The sequence below is a fragment of the Larus michahellis genome, chromosome 7 (genome assembly GCF_964199755.1).
Source record: "Larus michahellis chromosome 7, bLarMic1.1, whole genome shotgun sequence".
Classification (NCBI taxonomy): Eukaryota; Metazoa; Chordata; class Aves; order Charadriiformes; family Laridae; genus Larus; species Larus michahellis.
In genome coordinates, this window is record NC_133902.1 from 49,589,593 (window position 1) to 49,607,609 (window position 18,017).

General features: G+C 53.2%; 1 protein-coding gene across 4 annotated transcripts in view; it reads right to left on the reverse strand.

Annotated features, from left to right (window-relative positions):
• HEG1 (heart development protein with EGF like domains 1) overlaps window positions 1-17,100 on the reverse strand; it is a 58,281-nt gene extending 41,181 nt beyond the window's left edge. Inside the window, exon 1 of one of the 4 annotated variants that reach the window (XM_074594735.1) lies at window positions 16,478-17,100. In XM_074594735.1, coding sequence (XP_074450836.1) covers window positions 16,478-16,670 — 193 coding nt within the window. In that variant the 5' untranslated portion in view covers window positions 16,671-17,100. The remainder of the gene's footprint in view (window positions 1-16,477) is intronic. The other 3 variants (XM_074594734.1, XM_074594733.1, XM_074594736.1) reach the window with 3 other exon arrangements.
• Between the last annotated feature and the right edge of the window lie 917 nt (window positions 17,101-18,017).

The following is an 18,017-nucleotide window of genomic DNA, read 5'->3' on the forward strand; positions in this document are numbered from 1 at the left end:
GCCAGCAAGCAGTACCTTCAGCTACGAACCTTTTTGAAAGTAAAATGCTGCTGGTTGCTTGTCTGGTTGTTGTTTGCCCTGCAAATCCACCCCGGAGTTTTGTCTATCCTCTTTCAGCTCCGAAGAGCTGCTGGGAATAAACCGAAGCAAAACCCTTCCCCTTATCATGGGCGCCAGCAAACCTGGCTTTGAGTGCAGCCCGGGAGCAGGCGGGCTGAATAAGAAGGTATTATTTACACAGGCTTTTTAGGCGCAACTGGCATTTTTAACTCTGCCCTGCAAAGTACGCCAGGTCCTGGTGCAGGGAGGAAAACCTCGTGCCAGCAGGGGCTCAGCTCCCCGGTTTGGTGGGTGCAGGACATGAAGCGCGCCGGAAAATCCAACCCACAGCATGTAGTGAGGAAACCCAGAAAAAATCAGGCCGTCCAACAAAATAGACGTGAAATCTCTGCTCATCACAGAGCCACCAAGCCTGCCAGAAGTGCGAGACAACCGCAACCACCTCTTTGACTTGCCTGCAGAAGTTAGCCTTCAAAGATGAACCCCCGCTGCGGCGGATGGGCCAGATGCAAACTTCTTCCACAAAAATACACACGGGACCATCTGGCCTCCCCGATGGACTAAGGGCTTAACGCAGAGCGGCCCTTTAGCTCAGGTACCGATTTGTCACTAACAATTTCGTCACATCCTAAGCTGCCAACTGCTTTCCGCAGTTTAACTCCATGCAACCGTAGCTGTCAAGAGAAACATTTGACTTCCAGCGCAAAACCCTCCTGCCACCCACCGGACCGGTGTTTTCCTTCCCAGTTAAAACTAGCAGTGATGCTCACCAGACAGGTCGAGGCTCGGAGTTACTTTTTCTTCACAAGCATAACAAGTCTGGGGCTTGCTGGGAGTCGAGTTATAAAGCCGCCAGGAAAAACAGATCGAGTTCCAGCTGATTTCTGGAGGCTTTGGGTTTGCCCCCGGCAGCCTGGCTGGATGTCTACCTTGTGAGACTCCTGAAAAATCCCTTTGGGACCAGCAATTTTCTGCCTCCATCCCCGGGTGCAGCACGGGCATCGCCCTGGCCAGGAGGTGGCTGCTGCTGGGGCAGTGTCATGGTGACGCTCAATGCTCAACCATGGGACAACACGCCATTGAAAAGCACAATACTGTGAGTTTTCAGTAGTGGCTGCGATCTTGCAGTGACATTTTAGGGCAGGGAGTGCGGAGGGATGTGTTTGCTAATGCCAGGGGAGCGGGATCCCAGCAACCAGCATTTGGCAGGAGAACCGCAGCCAGCCGAGGCGCACCATGAGCTATCCCAGCCCCGCCGCTGCCCTGCAGAAGGGATTTTTCTCCTCATAGGCCAGAAAAATATTCCCTTGATCGGGGAACGCAAAGTTAATCTGTGTTTGCACACAAGGAAAGCCAAGAGCAGTTGCTCGGCTGCCCAGAGCAGCCCTTCACCCCAAAGCAGTCCCTCCTCGGGAGGCTGGCAATTCCCCAGGGACCGTTCCCGGTACGGCCGCCCATGCAGCGGCTGTTTTGCCAGGGCTACGGGCCACCCCGGGAGCATCCCATGCTGAGCTGAGCGCACGTGAAGCTAAAGCAGGCTCCTCCCGAGGACAGGCAGCTATAATTATAAAGCCCACATCTGTTAACGTTGCATAATCTGAACATCATCCCAGGCTCGCGGCGGGGAAAAAAAAAAAAAAAAACACTAAAAAAAAAAACAACCTTCATCTCAACTTAGAAAACTCCTTGCCGGCTGTAGGAAAAGGTTAGGAAGAAAGGCAGGCTGTGAGGGAGGAGAAGTGGGGTGCAGAGCCGTCCCCACAGCGGGTGGCACGGGTGGCTGCCGGTCCCCGGCGGGGCCGGGCTCTGGGCTGTGTTTTGAACGGCTGCTGCGGATGTCGGGATCATGGGTGGAGGCCGGTTGGGAGCCAAGCGAGTTTGTGTGAACAAAAGCTACAGCCCTAAATCTGGACCGTCCAGGGCGCCCTGGGATTTTCAATTTCCTTCCTTGTTCTTGCCCTGAAAGAAGCAGTTCGAGGCGGGGGGGGGGGGGGCGGGAAGAGGTGGACAGGAGGGCTGAAATGGAGCTTAAAAAAAAAAATTTCATTCTGGAGACGGGTCAGTTGAGCGTAAACACGCTGATAATATTGCTTGGGGAAGGTCCCTCGTGTGCACTAAGCACGGGAAGAACGTGAGAGGTTTTTAACCACATGCGGTCAAACCCTTTTTTTTTTGCTAATTCTTTCGATATTAATGAAAGGAATTGTTCAGGCCGGATGAAGAAAGGTGGCGAGAGAGGGTGGGTGGGAAAGAGAAGAGGTGCAGGAGCCCCACCAGCACCTCCTGCCCTGCTGTGGGGCTCCGTTTGGATGGGGTACCCTACGGACGCATCCCCTGGTAGCGCCGTGCTCCGGTCCTTGTGCTCCTCGTCCTCTCCCCACCAGGTCCCAGGCAGAGCAGGACAGTAATTTGCAGGACTTTAAATCACTTTAACCATAACACGAAGGATTTATCCAGCCACCAAAGGTGACTGGAGTTTTAATATATCAGCTCAAGAAAGGTGATGGGGGGCTTAATGCCAGCAGCCGCCCCTGCAAGCTCCCAGTGCCCAGGTCCAGGTGGTTAATGCCTACCTGGCTGCTCCGTGTGACAGGTACCCATGGGGCTGGGGACATCAGCATCGTCCTCAGCCCCTCCTATGCCAGGCCACGGCGCTTTGCTTGCAGTGCCGCTTTGTGAGACAAAAACACACCGCACTTCCACACCACCTCCCCTCTGGGACATGTAAAACTATGAAGGATGCTAAAGGCCATTTTTGCTTCCGACCCTTTTTTTAATGATCCCAGAGCCTGATGCTCTGAGATGCCATAAGGAAAAGAGGGATGCAATTATTGCTTTTAAGAGCAGTACCCTAAAGCAGAGAAACACGTACTCCAAAATAAAGAGCACACAGAAACCTGTGGTCGTTTCCAAATGCGTGGGATGCATGCATACAGCCCGCCTGCAACCTGGGATAAAACCTGCACAATGCAGGGACAGGATATTGTCCTGCTTATCCAGTGGTTTCCACCTTCTTAATTTTGGTGTCCTAAATATTTCCCTGGGGAGGTGCAGGCCCCTGGATCACCGGCTCAAGCCTATGAAACCCTGAGCTTCTTACTCATCTTTGGGTTCTATCTGCAGATGCCTGGGACCGCACGGACCCATGCTGCCTGAAAGCCACCAGCCCAGGGCTCAGAGCAGCGCCTTAAACCTCTTTTCATGAGCTTTTGTTTTTGAATAGCTTTTGGCAACTGAATAATAAAAAAAAAAAAGTCCTGTTTTATTGTCGAGTCTTTGGAAAACACTTTCAAATACAAGTCCACTATCCAACAGGGATAAGAGGTCCCACGACTACCCATACTCCCAAAAAACCCATAACCATGCCAAGGCTCCAGTAAAATCCCAATCCATCCGTCCATACAGCCAGTGAAGGGGGGACTAAGCCTCCAGCCCCAGAGAGGCCCCGGGACCCCTGTCCCTGCTGCCTTTCCTGAGCAGAAAGCCCAAAATAGCTCTGTGCTTTTGCTTGCCGGCTCGTTTATTTTCTACCTCAGAAGTGTCCCTTCTGGCATTAACGCAGGAAAAGCCCCTGCAGCCCCAGGGGGTGCGAAGGCAGCTTTGCCCCAGCACCAGCTGATGGGCCCAGGAGCACTTACCAAAGGGATTTCTTTCTCGGCGTTTTCATTGAACATTAATAAAAATAAACCAAAAGAAATCTCTCGAATGGCACAGCTCTCTGTGGACTTGCATCTCCTCTCCTGTCCCCTCTCCCGCCGCCCTGCGATGCTGCAATGTCTCCAGCCACCCTGCCTGCACCGCAGATCCCAAATGCTAAATCCCAGCACCACCTAATTCGCTTCTAAAACCCTCCAGGCTTTTCTGCGACGTCCTGCAGAAACGTTACAGAAAAATATCACCCACGCAGCGTTTCTCCTTCCTCTTTCCAGGGTTTTTGAAGTCCCCTGGAAGCCTGGCTCAGCGGGAAGGCAGCGGTACCCTCGCCGGCACTCGCCAGGGCAGAGCAAAAGCCGTGCAGGGACTCAGCCCTGTGTCATTTCAACTTGTGCTCCCATCCGAGGGCAGCGCTGCTGGAGACTGTCAGACGGCTCGGGGAGGAAGTCTCCTGGCAGGGCTCCACCAAAGTGGAGTTGCTAGGTCACTGGAACAATAAAAAGGCAAGAAAAAACATCCTGGCTGCAAAAAAGAAAGGGGAAAAAAAAAAAAAAGGGAAAAAAAAAGCCACGGCAGTGTGTACAGTGCTGGTTAAGTGGAAAGAAACGGGGCTGGAGGGAGCAGGACGATGCCGCTGCTGGCTTTTGTAAGCACGTGACTTAATTTCTAACACGGACCTTTCTCCAGAGCTCTCACATGAATAATTCCAGAAACCTGGAATTTGTCTGCAAGGTTTACAACTAGTAAAAGTCTCACATGGGGCAATATTTCCAGGCAAGCTAGCCCGCTGCTGCTACGCAGAGATTAATTACCCTTCGCCTATTAACCAGGGCATCACAACCCAGCGTATGACCTTCTCGCACCATCACACCCCCCCCAGCAGCTGCCTGCGTTCATTGAAACTGGGTAAGATAAGAAAACTGCCTCCAAGCGGGGACCTATTTCAGCAATAAGGGGCTGAGCAGCCACACAAGGTGCAGAGCTCTGCGCAGCGCCGGGGCTCGGGCTCCTGCGTAAGGAAAGGCGCTAGCAGCCTACAAGCTGCAGGATGAAATTTTGCTTTCTGAAAAGTTCAGTTTCAAGGCCAGAAGGGAGCATTAGCTCATTCTGTCTGACCTCATGTATAACCAAAGTCATTCCGTGTAGCTTATTTACTCCCGCTATAAGCTCAGTGACTTGCGTTTGACTTAAAGGGATCTTGCAGGGAAAAAAAGACCTCCAAACTATCGGTATTTGTGATTATTTGGGATTGTGCTTAAAACCACGAGAACTATGGGCTGAAGCACGGGTTTTTCTGCACAAAACCTCAACGCGATCAAAAAGCGATGCCCGGCGGTGTGAAGCGTATGCGCAGCAGGAGCCACCCACCCCAGAAGCCGAGGACTCCGTCCCTTTGCCGATCCCAGGAGAAAACAAGGCCATATTTTCATGTCAGACCCTCGAAACAAAACCGCAGGTCCCTGCTCCAAAGTGGTCTGAGCCTAGGAGCTGCTTCCCACAGCCAGGAAGGGACAATAAATACCGGGAAGATGGAGGAGGAAGTAGGAAAAGGGATGCTGCCATGCCAAGAGACCACGTCGGGAGCTGCCACGGACTTCCAGCAGCCGGGTGATGCTGCCCACCACTGCAGGGTGGGCTTTGGTCCAGGTGTCCTGACCGGAGCCTCGCTCCAGCAATGCACTTAAGAAGAGCTCCCCAGGGAACTATTCTCTGTGCTTAACGCTAAGCACGCGCCAAAGAGCTTTGCTGGCCAGTGGCCACACCAGGGATGATGACCAACCTGGGAACCGAGCAACTTCTCAAGGACATGGTGGGGACAAGAAGGATGCAGGGCCCTGTCGGATGCAGGAGGATCACAAGGCCACCACGGGGTGGATGCATTTTGGTGACCCACAGATACAAGGCTCACGGGGTTCTTCCCTCCACGTAGACAAGCAAAATCCAACCCCATCCCAGGGGAAAACTGATGGCAGCCCAAGCCTTACACCCAGCTCAAGGTGGGTTGCAGGGCATGGTGTCGTGGCAGTGGGAACCATGGATGCTCTCGTGGCTCCTACTCTTCCACCAAGGGATGGTGAGACTCGGGAGGGGATGGAGAAAAAAGCAAGCAGGCAAAAATATAAAGCAGCTTAAAGAGAAATTAATCCCCAGAAGAGATAAGGGCCCCCACTTCCCTTCCCCCATCTGCTGCGAAGGGATGATGATCTAAATCGCATTTCCTAGATGACACCGCACCGATCTGCTGCCGGAAGCAGCGGTGGCAGGGCTCAGGATGGCGCCGAACCTCTTTCTTCCAGGGGATGAGCCAGGTTCTTCCCTGCTGACACCCACTGACTGGTCACCACTGCCACCGCAGCGGAGCAGCGTGCCCCGGGCTGGCTGGAGCACGTGTCCCTCCCACTGTCCCCCACCACTCTCCCACTGCCTCTGCAGTCACACGTTTCCTTTCTGAGAACCGTGGGGGAAGGGATTTACCATTTCCAGTCCCGTTCTGCACATGTTTCGGGGAAGCTGAAAACAAGACGCTTTCGTCTGGCTGCGTGTGGGTCTCTGCTCTGCAGCCGGCAGCCCCGCGGCCGAGCCCTGCAGCCAGCGGTGGAAATGGGTGATGGAGAAGGGCAGGATCAGGCTGTCACCCTCCGAGCTGTCAATGGAGTCAGGGTCAGGTGGCTGGGTGCTGTGTGCTGAGCCAGGCAGCGCAGAGCATCAAGAGGCCAGAAATCTGTGCCCAAACCCCATCTGCCCACAGGCTGACCCATGTTACCCAGCATAGAGCCACCTCACACCAACTGCCTTGGCACGCTCTTGCCATCAAGTGACCGTCAACTTCGGTGTTAACCCAGCATGTGACACGGCTTACCCAGCACCGTACGATCTCCAGGCGTGCCAGCAATTTGCAGAACAGGATTATGAGGATCCCTGTCTGCACAGTATGGACCATTCTCAGGGGCCACGAAATTGCTCGCGCTCCCATTCCCCAGGTTAGAAGCCACCTGGTCCTCATCCGGCTTTCTTCATGCATCAGATTTGCTCCACGTCCCTCAGAAAAGACCATCTTCGCAATTATTCTGCACTCTCTGATCAAGTTTCCCTCCTAAGAAACATCCTTTCAAAGGGCTTTTATCTGCAGGGTTGGCTGCCAGTCTAATACTGCAGCCCCATTCTGTATTTGCTGAAAGAGCTGATAATATCCTAAAAAGAATTAACATTTAGATGTTAGTCCGGTAACTGAATCTGAATCAAACAATGATGACTGTTCAAATGCCTAAAGCTACCCAGGGGTATTTTGCTTTGAGCTCTTCCAAGCTTGTACCAGGGGTGAGGAGCTTTCTAAAGATGCCTTTGTGAGCACCAGCTACTGAAACCCTTCTCCTTGTCCCGCCAGACACAGATACAATTATGCCCAGCTCCGGCACAAAGATAAAGGCTGAATTACAAGAGCAGTATTATGCTCCACAATCAGGGTCCTTGATTCCAATTGACAAGGAAAGCAAATCATGCGCAGTTGGCTTGCTGATGTTGCCACTCCTGGAAATTCATTCCCATCACAGGGGTAGAAATTATTAGTTCAATACACAGGGTTACCTCTTGCGTTACCTCCCCAGATTGCTAAATTACCTTAGCTTGTCAGTTCATGAGATCTTCCAACTTATGCAGGGTCAAACCTGGCCACCACTTGTATGGGATATCTTTCTTTGCAGAAGGTTTAACTACCAGCTGCTACAGTTTCTCTGATAAGAAAGTGTTTTCTTACCTATAATGGCATGGGTGCAGCGGGACAGCTATTCAGAGAAGCTGTGAAGCCTTTCTCTGGAGTAAATTTTTGAAAACCCGTAAGATAAACATCTTCTGAGGTGATCCTGCAAGGGGAGATGTCTCGAGATCCCTTGGGAGCTATCTTGAGATCCCTTCCAGACATGCCTTTTGCTTTTATAGAGTGGTCAAAAAACAAACAAAACCAAAAACCCCTCAAATATCCAACCTCCATCCCTCAACTTATGCCCACTCCTCCCCCCAAGACAGGTCCTGCCACCCTGGGTGGGCTGCAGTACCCTGCTGCTAGGCTATCACAGAAGGTATCTTTCCAATTATATATTGAAGCCAAATCTTCAACTTAGTGTGATTCATCCCCGCTTCAGTGAAATTCAACAGAGCATGACATTTCACGGCAGTCCTCGGGGCTTAAGAGATTTTCCACAAGAGGAAGGGTGTTAACGCCAGCATCCTAACAAGCGGTGACGTGGATAATTGTGCTCTATAGATCCAAATTCCTCTTGTCACTCCAGATGCAGAAGTGCCTTTTAGTATGCTCTTCAGGAAAAGAAAGAGCCCTCCTTTGCTACTGTCAACCCAAAGGAGCCTGTCCATCAGTCAAAAACTCCTGCACAGAGTTTCTTCCATGGCCTGGAGATCCCTGAGGGAATCTGAGGGTGGTTCTGGTAGCAGAAATGACAACGATGTCCGCCTTGTTAAAGAGGCAAGAGGTCAGACCTATTCCTGTAATGGCCTTCAAAACCTCTTTAAACACCATGCTGAAAAATGCTGAGAAAAACGCCCTGAATGCGTGTGTGCAACACAATGTCCTCTGGGAGATGCAGCCTGGGCTACACCCCGGGGACAACCATTAACTCTGCCCAGTTAACCCTTCATCTATCAGACCATTTAAGATACCTCCTCAGTCCTTCCCCAGCCAGTTTCATCCCAGAGCTAAATTAGCTCAGGGTTAAAAAGAAAAGGATATTTTCTGTCCCAAACTTCAGCTGCAAGATCCTCGTTGCCATCCAACCACTGTGCAAAAGGTCCCTCCGACATCGCCGTGTTTGCCTTGGTGAAGGAACCGCAAAGGTCACGGCGTTTCCAGAGGACTTTCTGCCAGCGCTGAGTGGGGAGCCCGAGATGGGCTGCTCACGCAGAAGGGCCAAGGGAAGGACCTGCAGCATCTGGTCGCATCGCGATTGACACGGTCACCCTCAGACAGCTTAAACTGGCCACACCACCGTCGGGATGCTGAGAAGGCAGTTTTAAAAGTCCTCCTAGCTTCACGTCCTTGCCAAGATTGAAAAGGCAGATGGAGCTCGCTTCTCCCAGCGGAGAGTCAATCTGCCAAGGTCAAGGCACTCAGACAAGGTATTCCGACAGCTGGGCAGAAAACAACGGGGTTCGCACCCAGGTTTCCTGCTGCACTGCCCAGCACTTCTTTGTGCACCCTCTCTTTTCCTAGCTGAGCAAGATGCTTAAGAGGGCTGCACTTCTGCAGACACCCGGGCAGAGCCCTGCCAAGCTGGAGTGTCTGAAACGGCCACTCCATCGGGACTAAAAAACTCTGGAAAGCAGCTTTGAACTGGCGGCATTTTTAAATACAGCCAACCTGGACTTCTTGTGTGTCTCCTGCATTTGCAGCTCACCTTTTCAGGGGGTTTTTATCTGCCACCCCACCATCCAGAAGCTCTTTTTCTCCCCCTCTAAGCGATCCTCCTGTAATGACAACTCCAGGGGTTGGGGTTTTAAGGAAAGCCAGCCAAATCCTAGGAGGCTCTCGACACAGATCCTGACTTCTGGCAGCAGCGCTCCCTCGCCCACAGCTGAGATGCTGACTGCAGCTCGGGAGATGCTTAAGTAACCAACTGCAAAACTATTTATCAAATGATTCAAAGTCAAGGGCACGGCAGATGCAGAAGCAGATAGAACCCTCGTCAACAGCCCTGCCTGTGCCGAGGACAAGCAACAGGGAATACCTTTATCCAAAGCCACGGGAGGGACTGGGGTATCAGGATGGGAGCAGCAACAGACTATAGGATATTTCCTATAAGCACCCAGCTTATTGGAAATAGGTTGGGGTTTTTTATTGCACTTCAGGCACTTCTGAAAAGATATTTTTTTTATCTATCTATCTCGTGCATTTTATACCGGTTTCTGAAGAGATGAAGCTCCTGAGACTGCATAATCTTATCCTCCTATCTATGTCCTGTGGTACACTGAAAAAAATAAGCCTGGAAGAGGCAGAGATAAGGCAGAGACCTCCAGGACAGCAAGTTCCTACAGGTTTCATGAAGATGGGACACTTTGCTCGCGAAGACTCCTGTGTCCAGCTTGGGGAGCTGCTGCACCCAGACCAAGGAAGGTCCCTGTGGTTTGGTTCACGCCCTGGCCGTGGGACCCGAACACACTCGGCACCCACAGAGCCCAAAATAAACCATGGCACACACTAACGCCTCCCACCCCATGGCGAGCAGAAGAGAGCAAACCACCGCTCACAGAGTAACTTCATCACCCTTGCATGGGTTTGCCCAAACGCTGGCAGCTCTAAACATCAGCCTCTTTCTCCCCCAGTTTTACACAACCAGACTTTTGAGCCCAGTTAGTGGAAACCTTGCAGGTGTTTTACCTTCCTCCAGCTGATCCCTCTGCTCACCCTGGCTCTGCCTGCCCCTCCTCCAAGCTCCTCAGGACCAGGGGTGACTCCCACCACAGCCAGCACCCAGCTGAGATAAAAAAACCCAAATTAACAGCAAAGAAGGGATGTGGCCCAAGGTGCTAAAATCTGCACTGTAAACCTCACAGTATTCAGATCCTACAAGAGGTCCTCATTTTAAGCAGGAACTGGATCTTATTCCCGTTTTCCCCAGTGCTCTGCCGAGCACTTCAGTAGACTGAGTCTGACAGCAGCATTACTATAACACAGGCAACAGCCACGCTAACAGCTTGGAGGAGCTGAAGTTTACAGAGCTTCCTTTACTCGAGGGAACTGCATTTTTCTAAGATTATATTATTACTTGGGCTGGTCGCTCAGTAATGCAACATCATTTCCCTTTTGGGTGGGAAAGTTCTCTCCTCGTCCTCGGACGCGAATGATTTCAGCCTGAAAGGATGAATACGAACTCTCTGCATAATCGAAGAGGCGTAAGTGAACCGTGCCCCTTGCTGAAGCAGCGGGATGTTACGGTACAACACCTGGGCGTTAAAAATATATAGCGATGGGTGTACACACATCAGCTGTATGTAGGCAGAAAAGGGTGAGAGGGAAGGGTGGCCAGATGCGACAAAACCATTTTCTCCTAGATAGGCATCCACAGGCTCCATTCTTTCACTGAGCCTGCGCTCGTAGCCCTCTTGCATCTGCTCCGGATGAATATCCCAGCAAATGAAGCTCTAATATTTATGGAAACAGCAAATTACAATGCAAATGTCACAAAACTGCTCAGAGAAATAAAAATCTGAATTTGTAATTAGGTCTACTGCTGCTGAAAATTGGATTCTGCCTTTTATGCTCAGCCAATCAGGAAAAGAGAAAATCCGTATCGTATGACCTACATCTTCAATCGAATGTAAATAACAGGGCCTGTGGTTGGGTTAATAAGGCCTCGCGACGAGCTTGCTCACGAGGTACAGACTATGGATTTGGTATCAGACATATCAGGCGAATATTACGAACAACCAACCTTTCATTCGCTTGGAGCAACTTCTGACCCTCTGGCTGGTCCAGCGGCCCTGAAAGCTTCTTTGCACCATTGCAACAGCAGAAAGACACCACAACAGGTGCCAGGATCCGGCCATGCCTCTTTCCAGAGGAGCTCTGTGCGCGTCCGAGTGGATCAGCCCAAGCATGAATGATACTGTTCGTCTGCGCAGAGACACCCGAATCCACCCAGAGCCTCCTCACCCACCCCATACCCCAGAAACTCTCTTGAATCTACATGGGGGAGCAAAGCCAGAATCCAGAGGGTTGATGCTGGCTATCCATGATCCATCCAGCTCCGGATCATTTCCCCGAGGTATTTAGGAGGCTGCAGCCCTGCCCTGAGCACCCCATAGCTGAGCCCTACTGCTCCGTACCTGTCCTTAGTTTGGTACACAGCTACCATGGATGAGGAAGCCACAGCGCCAGACAGTGGGTCCTTCCAGCAGTGACTCCAGAAGAGCCGGAGATTTCGGGGGTGCCTTAATCTCTAACGCCACAGCACTGAAACACTATTGCTACACCGACAGGTGTTATTGGCTTGATTAACTTGTTAATTGAAATAGTTCTTTATTCTTGGGGGCGGGGGGAGTTATTAGCGTGGATGAATGCTTCATAAATAAAACCATCATGACCAGATTGATGCTACTAAGGCCTCAGTCCCCTTCTGTACAGCCGTAAGAGCGGTGAGCAGGACCAGCAGCATCTCCTGCAGCAGCCGTGCACGGCCCTGGGGCTTGGGCTGGCTGTTGGCCCCCAACACGGACCTACAGTCTTTGGTCTCCCCTCTGGGCTTTGGTCTCCGCTTCCACCCAAGGGACAGCCCAGCCCCAGGTTTTGTAGCTCACAGGACAGAGCAATCCCCTGCTCCTGTTGCCCAGACACCTCCCGAAATCCCATTTGCAGGATGGGCTGAACCGCTGCGGGTTTGAAGAAGCGGCTTTGCATTGCGGATGCACAGGCTCAGTCCCAGCCGTGGCAGCATCCCCTCAAGCTCTGCACTACAACCATACCAAGACCAACTGCCTTTCTCACCTGGTACCACACCGCCTCCGCTAAATGAGCATCATCCTCTGCCACCTCCTAGAGACATGATGGTGATGGAGCCATCAGCACCCTCACGGCGCTCAGCTGCTGTGACATGTCCCCAGTAGATGACCAGGATGGGGAGGATGGAGGCAGCACGCAGAGAGCTTGGGAGCTCAGTCACGGAGGGTTTCTGACTGCCAGCCCAAAAATTAGGATCTCTAAAAGCAGGTGGAGGAAGCAAGTTGTCCCAGAAATCCCACACTCCTCTGAACTCATCAGTATCTGCAACTTTTGATACTGAAAATAATACTCCCTGAGGAAGGCACCCCTGCACCAGCAAGGCTGGCATCAGCCCCCGCAGACATGGCAACGAGTGTGTGTCTCCCTCGTCTTCCCAGCCACAAGCGAAAATTAAAGCTAATTAAATTATCCCTCTGAAGTGGCGATGGCTGCTGGAGCAGAGCGCGCTGTGAACGCCTGCTGAAGGGGCGCGGGCTGGCTCTGCCGGTTTGCTACTGGGAAATGGAACTTTGTGGCGAGCCCAATAACGGGCCTCAGCTGCAGCAGTTGTCCCCTCACCTGCTGTCCCCGGTCACAGCTTAGCACTCGCGTTCACTACGTCTGGAGGTGTAAATCAAAACGCATCACTACGTGCCCCCTGCCAGTCGGGTTACGCGATTATCTCTCGGGCTGTATTCATTTACCACTCAAATATCACGCAAAGTGCTTTCACAAACAGATGTGAACCCAGCCGGTCAGCACACAACCCTCGGCACCATCAGGGGCTCGGGACGGGGAAGGAGAGAGAAGCTGATCTCTTATCTCCCTCCTCTTCTGAAACACTTTTTTTTTTCCCCTTGTCTTTGCTTTTTAGCTTTTAATTATGCACCCCAAAGGAGCAGAGCTAAATCTATACAACTCCAGGGACTTCACCAACCAAATCCACTTACAGCTCACACAGAGGAGCAGCGAAGATGCCCAAGAAAAGAAAACCCTTCAGCCTGCGGGTCTTCTGATAGCAATGCGGAGGCGTGGGAGGCGATCCTTCCCTGTCCTCACGCCGGAGGAGGAGGAAGCATCCTTCCTGCACCACCCGCGGTCACCTGAAATCCTCCCAAAGCCACACAGCAGCCTCTTACACCTCTCTGCATGGGGAGCCGGGCTTCTGCCCCCAGGAGCCGCAAAAATACATACTGTGAAAACTGAGGCAGATTTGGAAAGTAACACCATACCTTTGTGCAAACGGGCATCTTCCTCATCTTCTCCTCTCGCTCCTAAATTTGTTTTTTCCGCACACAGAAAGTTTCAGAGATAGAAAGCTGAAAACATACATAAATAAATGCAGACTGTTCTGTCCTTCTCAGAGGGTTGGGACATTTCTCCTAGCAGCCAGCCAAAATCTCCGCTGCAAGCTAAGCCGATTCCTTCTCGGGTGATTTCACACCTTATTTCCAGGGCTCCCACTGGGGAAGCGGCAAAGAAAGGTGGCAGCTGGCACCGGAGAGAGGGAGAAAGGACGGAAGGCCGGACACAGATGGCAGAAAAGCAGATCAACTTCTCAGGGCGAGCCCATTGCTGGCGGCCCCGCGCTGTGCCGGGCAGCATGGCAGGGCACCGGTGTGGGTCAGAAGTAAAGGGAAAAGGGATATTGCAGCCGCAGGGGGAGACCCCAGCCACAGTGACTTTATCGAGGGCTCGATGCCATCTCTGCTGTCCCCATGGCACCACTGGAATTATTCCCATTTTACAGATGGGAAACCTGAAACAAGGAGACCTGCAGGAGGACAGAGCTCAGAACCAGACCCCAGCAGACGGTGCCTTTCGGCTCGCCTGGCACCCGTGTAAAACAGCTGCCAGGAGGAATTTCACAGAGGGGTTTGACGCTGCTTTAACTCCACTCTCACCAGCTTTCTCACTTCCCACTTCACCTATTTTTTCCTCTCTTCCTCTCCCGCAGGATTCAGCCTGTACCTTAAACAACACGCGAAAGCCATCTGTCCTCACTTCTTCACCGGAGGAGCCCCCGGCGGGGCTGGCGGGGGGGTGGCAGATGCGGTCCGAGGCGCAGGCCGGCCAGGGAAGGCAGCGAAGGCTGCGCAGGGCAGCCCGGCTCCCTCCCCGCTCCCTCGCCCCACACTTTGTGAGAGGCTCAAAAGCCCCATTTCTACTCCCACTGCCTCACCATCTGCTCGCTAAGCCCTGCCTGAGAAAGGGCTTTTGCCGCCTAACCTCAGACTCAGTTTTTAAACGGAGATGTAATCTTCATTTCCACGTAGTGCCAGGGTGACGGGTTCACAAGAAATGCTCCCCCTCCCTAGCAGCTTCAAGCAAGAGTTTTCAAATATGAAAAACATCTCAGATCTCAGAGGGGCAGGAGCGGCGGTGAGACGGACAACAGGGATTTCTCAAAGCGTCGACAGCTCAACCTGAGAGTGATTTAGGAGCTCCCATCAGCCCGCTCCCATAACACCAAACAATTCCCTTGACTGACAAGCGTAGAGCTGTAGCTAACAGCGAGTGAATCGCGGCTGTCAGGACCCAGCGTAATTCATGATGCCGTTTGCTAGGGAGCGAGCTACTGCCGGGTTATTTATCACTCCTTCACGATGCATCCCCCCCGTTCCTTCTGGATGGGGCTGACGTGATTCACGAGCACCTGTAGCTGCCGAGCCCGGGCAGCTCGGAGCAAAGCCTCCACCGCTGAGCTGGGCGGCCAGATGCTGGTAGCCAGACAAATGGCTTTTCCAGCACACGGACAGATAGTTTGAGCTTTTCAGACTCTTAACAAAGGAAACGCATTCCTCTGCTGACTCTCAGGAGTCATCAAGGTCACAGGAAAAGATGCCAGATTGAAAGCTGAGATGAAATTAAATAGTTTTTTCTGTCCACTGTGGAATTTGCGCAGCTCTCATCAAATAATAGGCGAGCACTTTGCTGGCAAGTTGCAGATTTTATCTCTGTGAGGTTGATAGCAGGTAAGACAGAGTTATTCTCTCCTGGTTTGGAGGACAAACTGACACTTGGAGTGGCACAAAGCGAGTGGCTGAGCTGGGAACAGACCCAAATCGCCTTCATTTCAGTGCAGTATCCTAGTCACCAGGCTGCTCTCACACAAACACTGTTAGTTAGGAGCTTTCTAATCCACTGCAGGGTACATTCCGGTCGATACCCCCAGCTGTACATTTGGTCTAGTGTGGATACATCTTACAAAGGCACGCCTTAGGATTGTGCAGAAAACTAAGAAGTTATAAATGTAGTTTTCTCACATTTCCTGAAATTGTATAGCTCCATGAAAGTAAACTTAACCTCAAGTACCAAAGCATGATATTCTCTCCACGTCAGAAATTAAAAGATGAAATCTCACAGCCCCGCTCAGGCAGGCGATCAATCCTAAAACCTACTTAAAGCCTACACAGGACTAATTTGACATACTGGATTTCCTTATACCACCTGCAGATACCCAGCGCTTTCCAAAGTCATTGAGAATTAGTCATCCTTAGAGCTATGTGTCTTCTTCAGCAAGTAAGTGAACCAGTTTACCGGGCGACACTTGAAATTAACCCTGCTGTTTCTGGGAAAAATATGGTTCATCCTGTGCTGAAACCAAATCCAGCATCATTTGTAAAGCACCAAACTAGTCATTGCTCCTCATAACGACACTGTAGATGTGACATGCCAGAAAAAAATGTGACTTTATATATGACTAATCTGACAGTCTGTGGGCGATGCAGAGAGAGAGAGGGTATTTATAGAGCTGATGGCATCTGTCCCCACACCTGGATGTGGGTCAGCACCTAAGGTGAGGTGAGGGCATGTCTGGAGATGAGCAATAGGCAACTCAAACCCTGAAGACCACTTACGAGAGCCACCAGTTTCCCACCCGGGAACATTTTGACGGGTTGGACGCGTGTCGGGCATGCCCTTGGTACCCACCAGAGCCTGACTTAAATTCCTCCGTGAAGTTCCCACCGCTCACCTTCGAGTCAGTCCAACCCAGCTACGGACGTGTTTACGGTTTCCCACCCACCCCACCATGCCTAAACCTTCACCCAACCATACCACGATGGGCTGGGGCAAGATTAAAAAGGGAGAGGGATTTTTTTTTTTTATTTTATTTTTGGGGGGGGGTTGGGGAGCGGGGTTGCACTTCGCCGGGATGCTCGGTCGCGGTGCGGCGGTGGGACCCCGCACGCTCTCCGCCGCACCGCGACCGCTTTGGGGACCAAATCCCATCCTCATCCCCATCCCCATCCCTATGGCCGAGGGGGGGGCACTCACCCGGGCTGCCGGCGTGTCCCGCGGCGGGAGGCGAGCAAGGGCGGCCGAGACGGCTTCGGGACGGAGGAGAAGAAGAAGAAGGAGGAGGAGGAGGTGGAGGAAGAGGAGGAAGACGCCGTTGGGAAGCGAGGGGCAACGACCCGGCCGGCGGGACCAGCCCCAGCAGCAGCAGCAGGGTGCAGGCTGCCGGCATGGCGCTAGGGGTGGATGGATTAGGGGGGAAGGGGGCGGGGGGGTGGGGGTGGGGGGAAGATTGTAAGGGGAAGGAGGTGGTTGTTCACATGCCCGGAGCGGGGCGATGAATAACCACGTAAATAGCGATTTTTTTTTTTTTTTTTTTTTAATTAATTCACGGTACCCCCCCCACCCCCGGGGCGGCGCAGAGGGCGGCCGCCCCGGGCCTTAAAAGTGCGGGGTGCCCATAGCGGAGGGGGTGAGAGGGGGCGGCGGAGGGTGGCGGGGGCGGGGGGGGGGGGGCCCGGCCGGCAGCGGCAGCAGCCTGCGGCCAAGTGCCGGCGCCCGAAAGTAAAAGGGCAGGCGGCGGAGGCTCCTCCTCGGGCCTGACATCACCCAGCCGCGGCTCGGCTCGGCACGGCACGGCCCGGCTCCGTACGCCCCCCCCCCCCCCCCGCCACCACCACCCCGCCCCGGCCCGGCCCCGAGCGGCCGCCCCCTCCCGCCCCGCGCAGCCGTCGGGCCGCCCGCTCCCTCGCCCGGCTGCGGGCAGCATCACCGTCATCACTATTGTTGTTGTTATTATTATTATTACTAATTGTCATTTTTTTAAATTAATTTTATTTTTACTTTCTTTGCCCTGATGCATCTCCCAGCCGCGCCGGGGCAAGCGGGAAACCCCCTTGTCCCCCCGCGTCCTTGTTCACCCCCCTCTCCCCAAGCCGCCCAGGAGGTGCCGCAGCGTTATCTCTACCGCGCTTAAATGCGGAGAGCGCGTAAATCCCGCGACCCGCGGTGCGGCGGCCCCGCTCCCGGCATGGCCACCCCCCGGCACCGGGCACGGCCACCATCCCGCTCCCGGGACTGCCACCACCCCCCGGCTCCGGACACGGCCACGGCCACCACCCCCCCAGCTCCGGGCACGGCCACCATCCTGCTCCCGGGACTGCCGCCACCCCCCAGCTCCGGGCACAGCCACCCCCTAGAGCTCCGGGCATGGCCACCGTCCCATTCCGGGCATGGCCACCGTCCCGCTCCCGGCACCCCACCCTGCTTTGTTTTCCAGGCCCTATGTGACATGGAAGGCCGTAGGAGCGAGCCAAAACAACCCGGCTGCCGGGGTCCCGCGTAGGGCTCCGGGGAAGTCTGCTCCGTTACACTCCCGTGCTCATGTTTGAGCTACGGGGAAACAAAGCCATCGATCGATCGATCGAGTCCAGTATCATGTCTCTGGCTGTGACCAACACACCTTCTGAACCAGATGAAAACCTGGCCGTTGTGCGGCGCTCTGCTCGATTGAAAAGTTTCTCTCCAGATGAGTATGGTGAGCTTTAGATAGCCCCAAACTTAATTCCCATCAAAATCA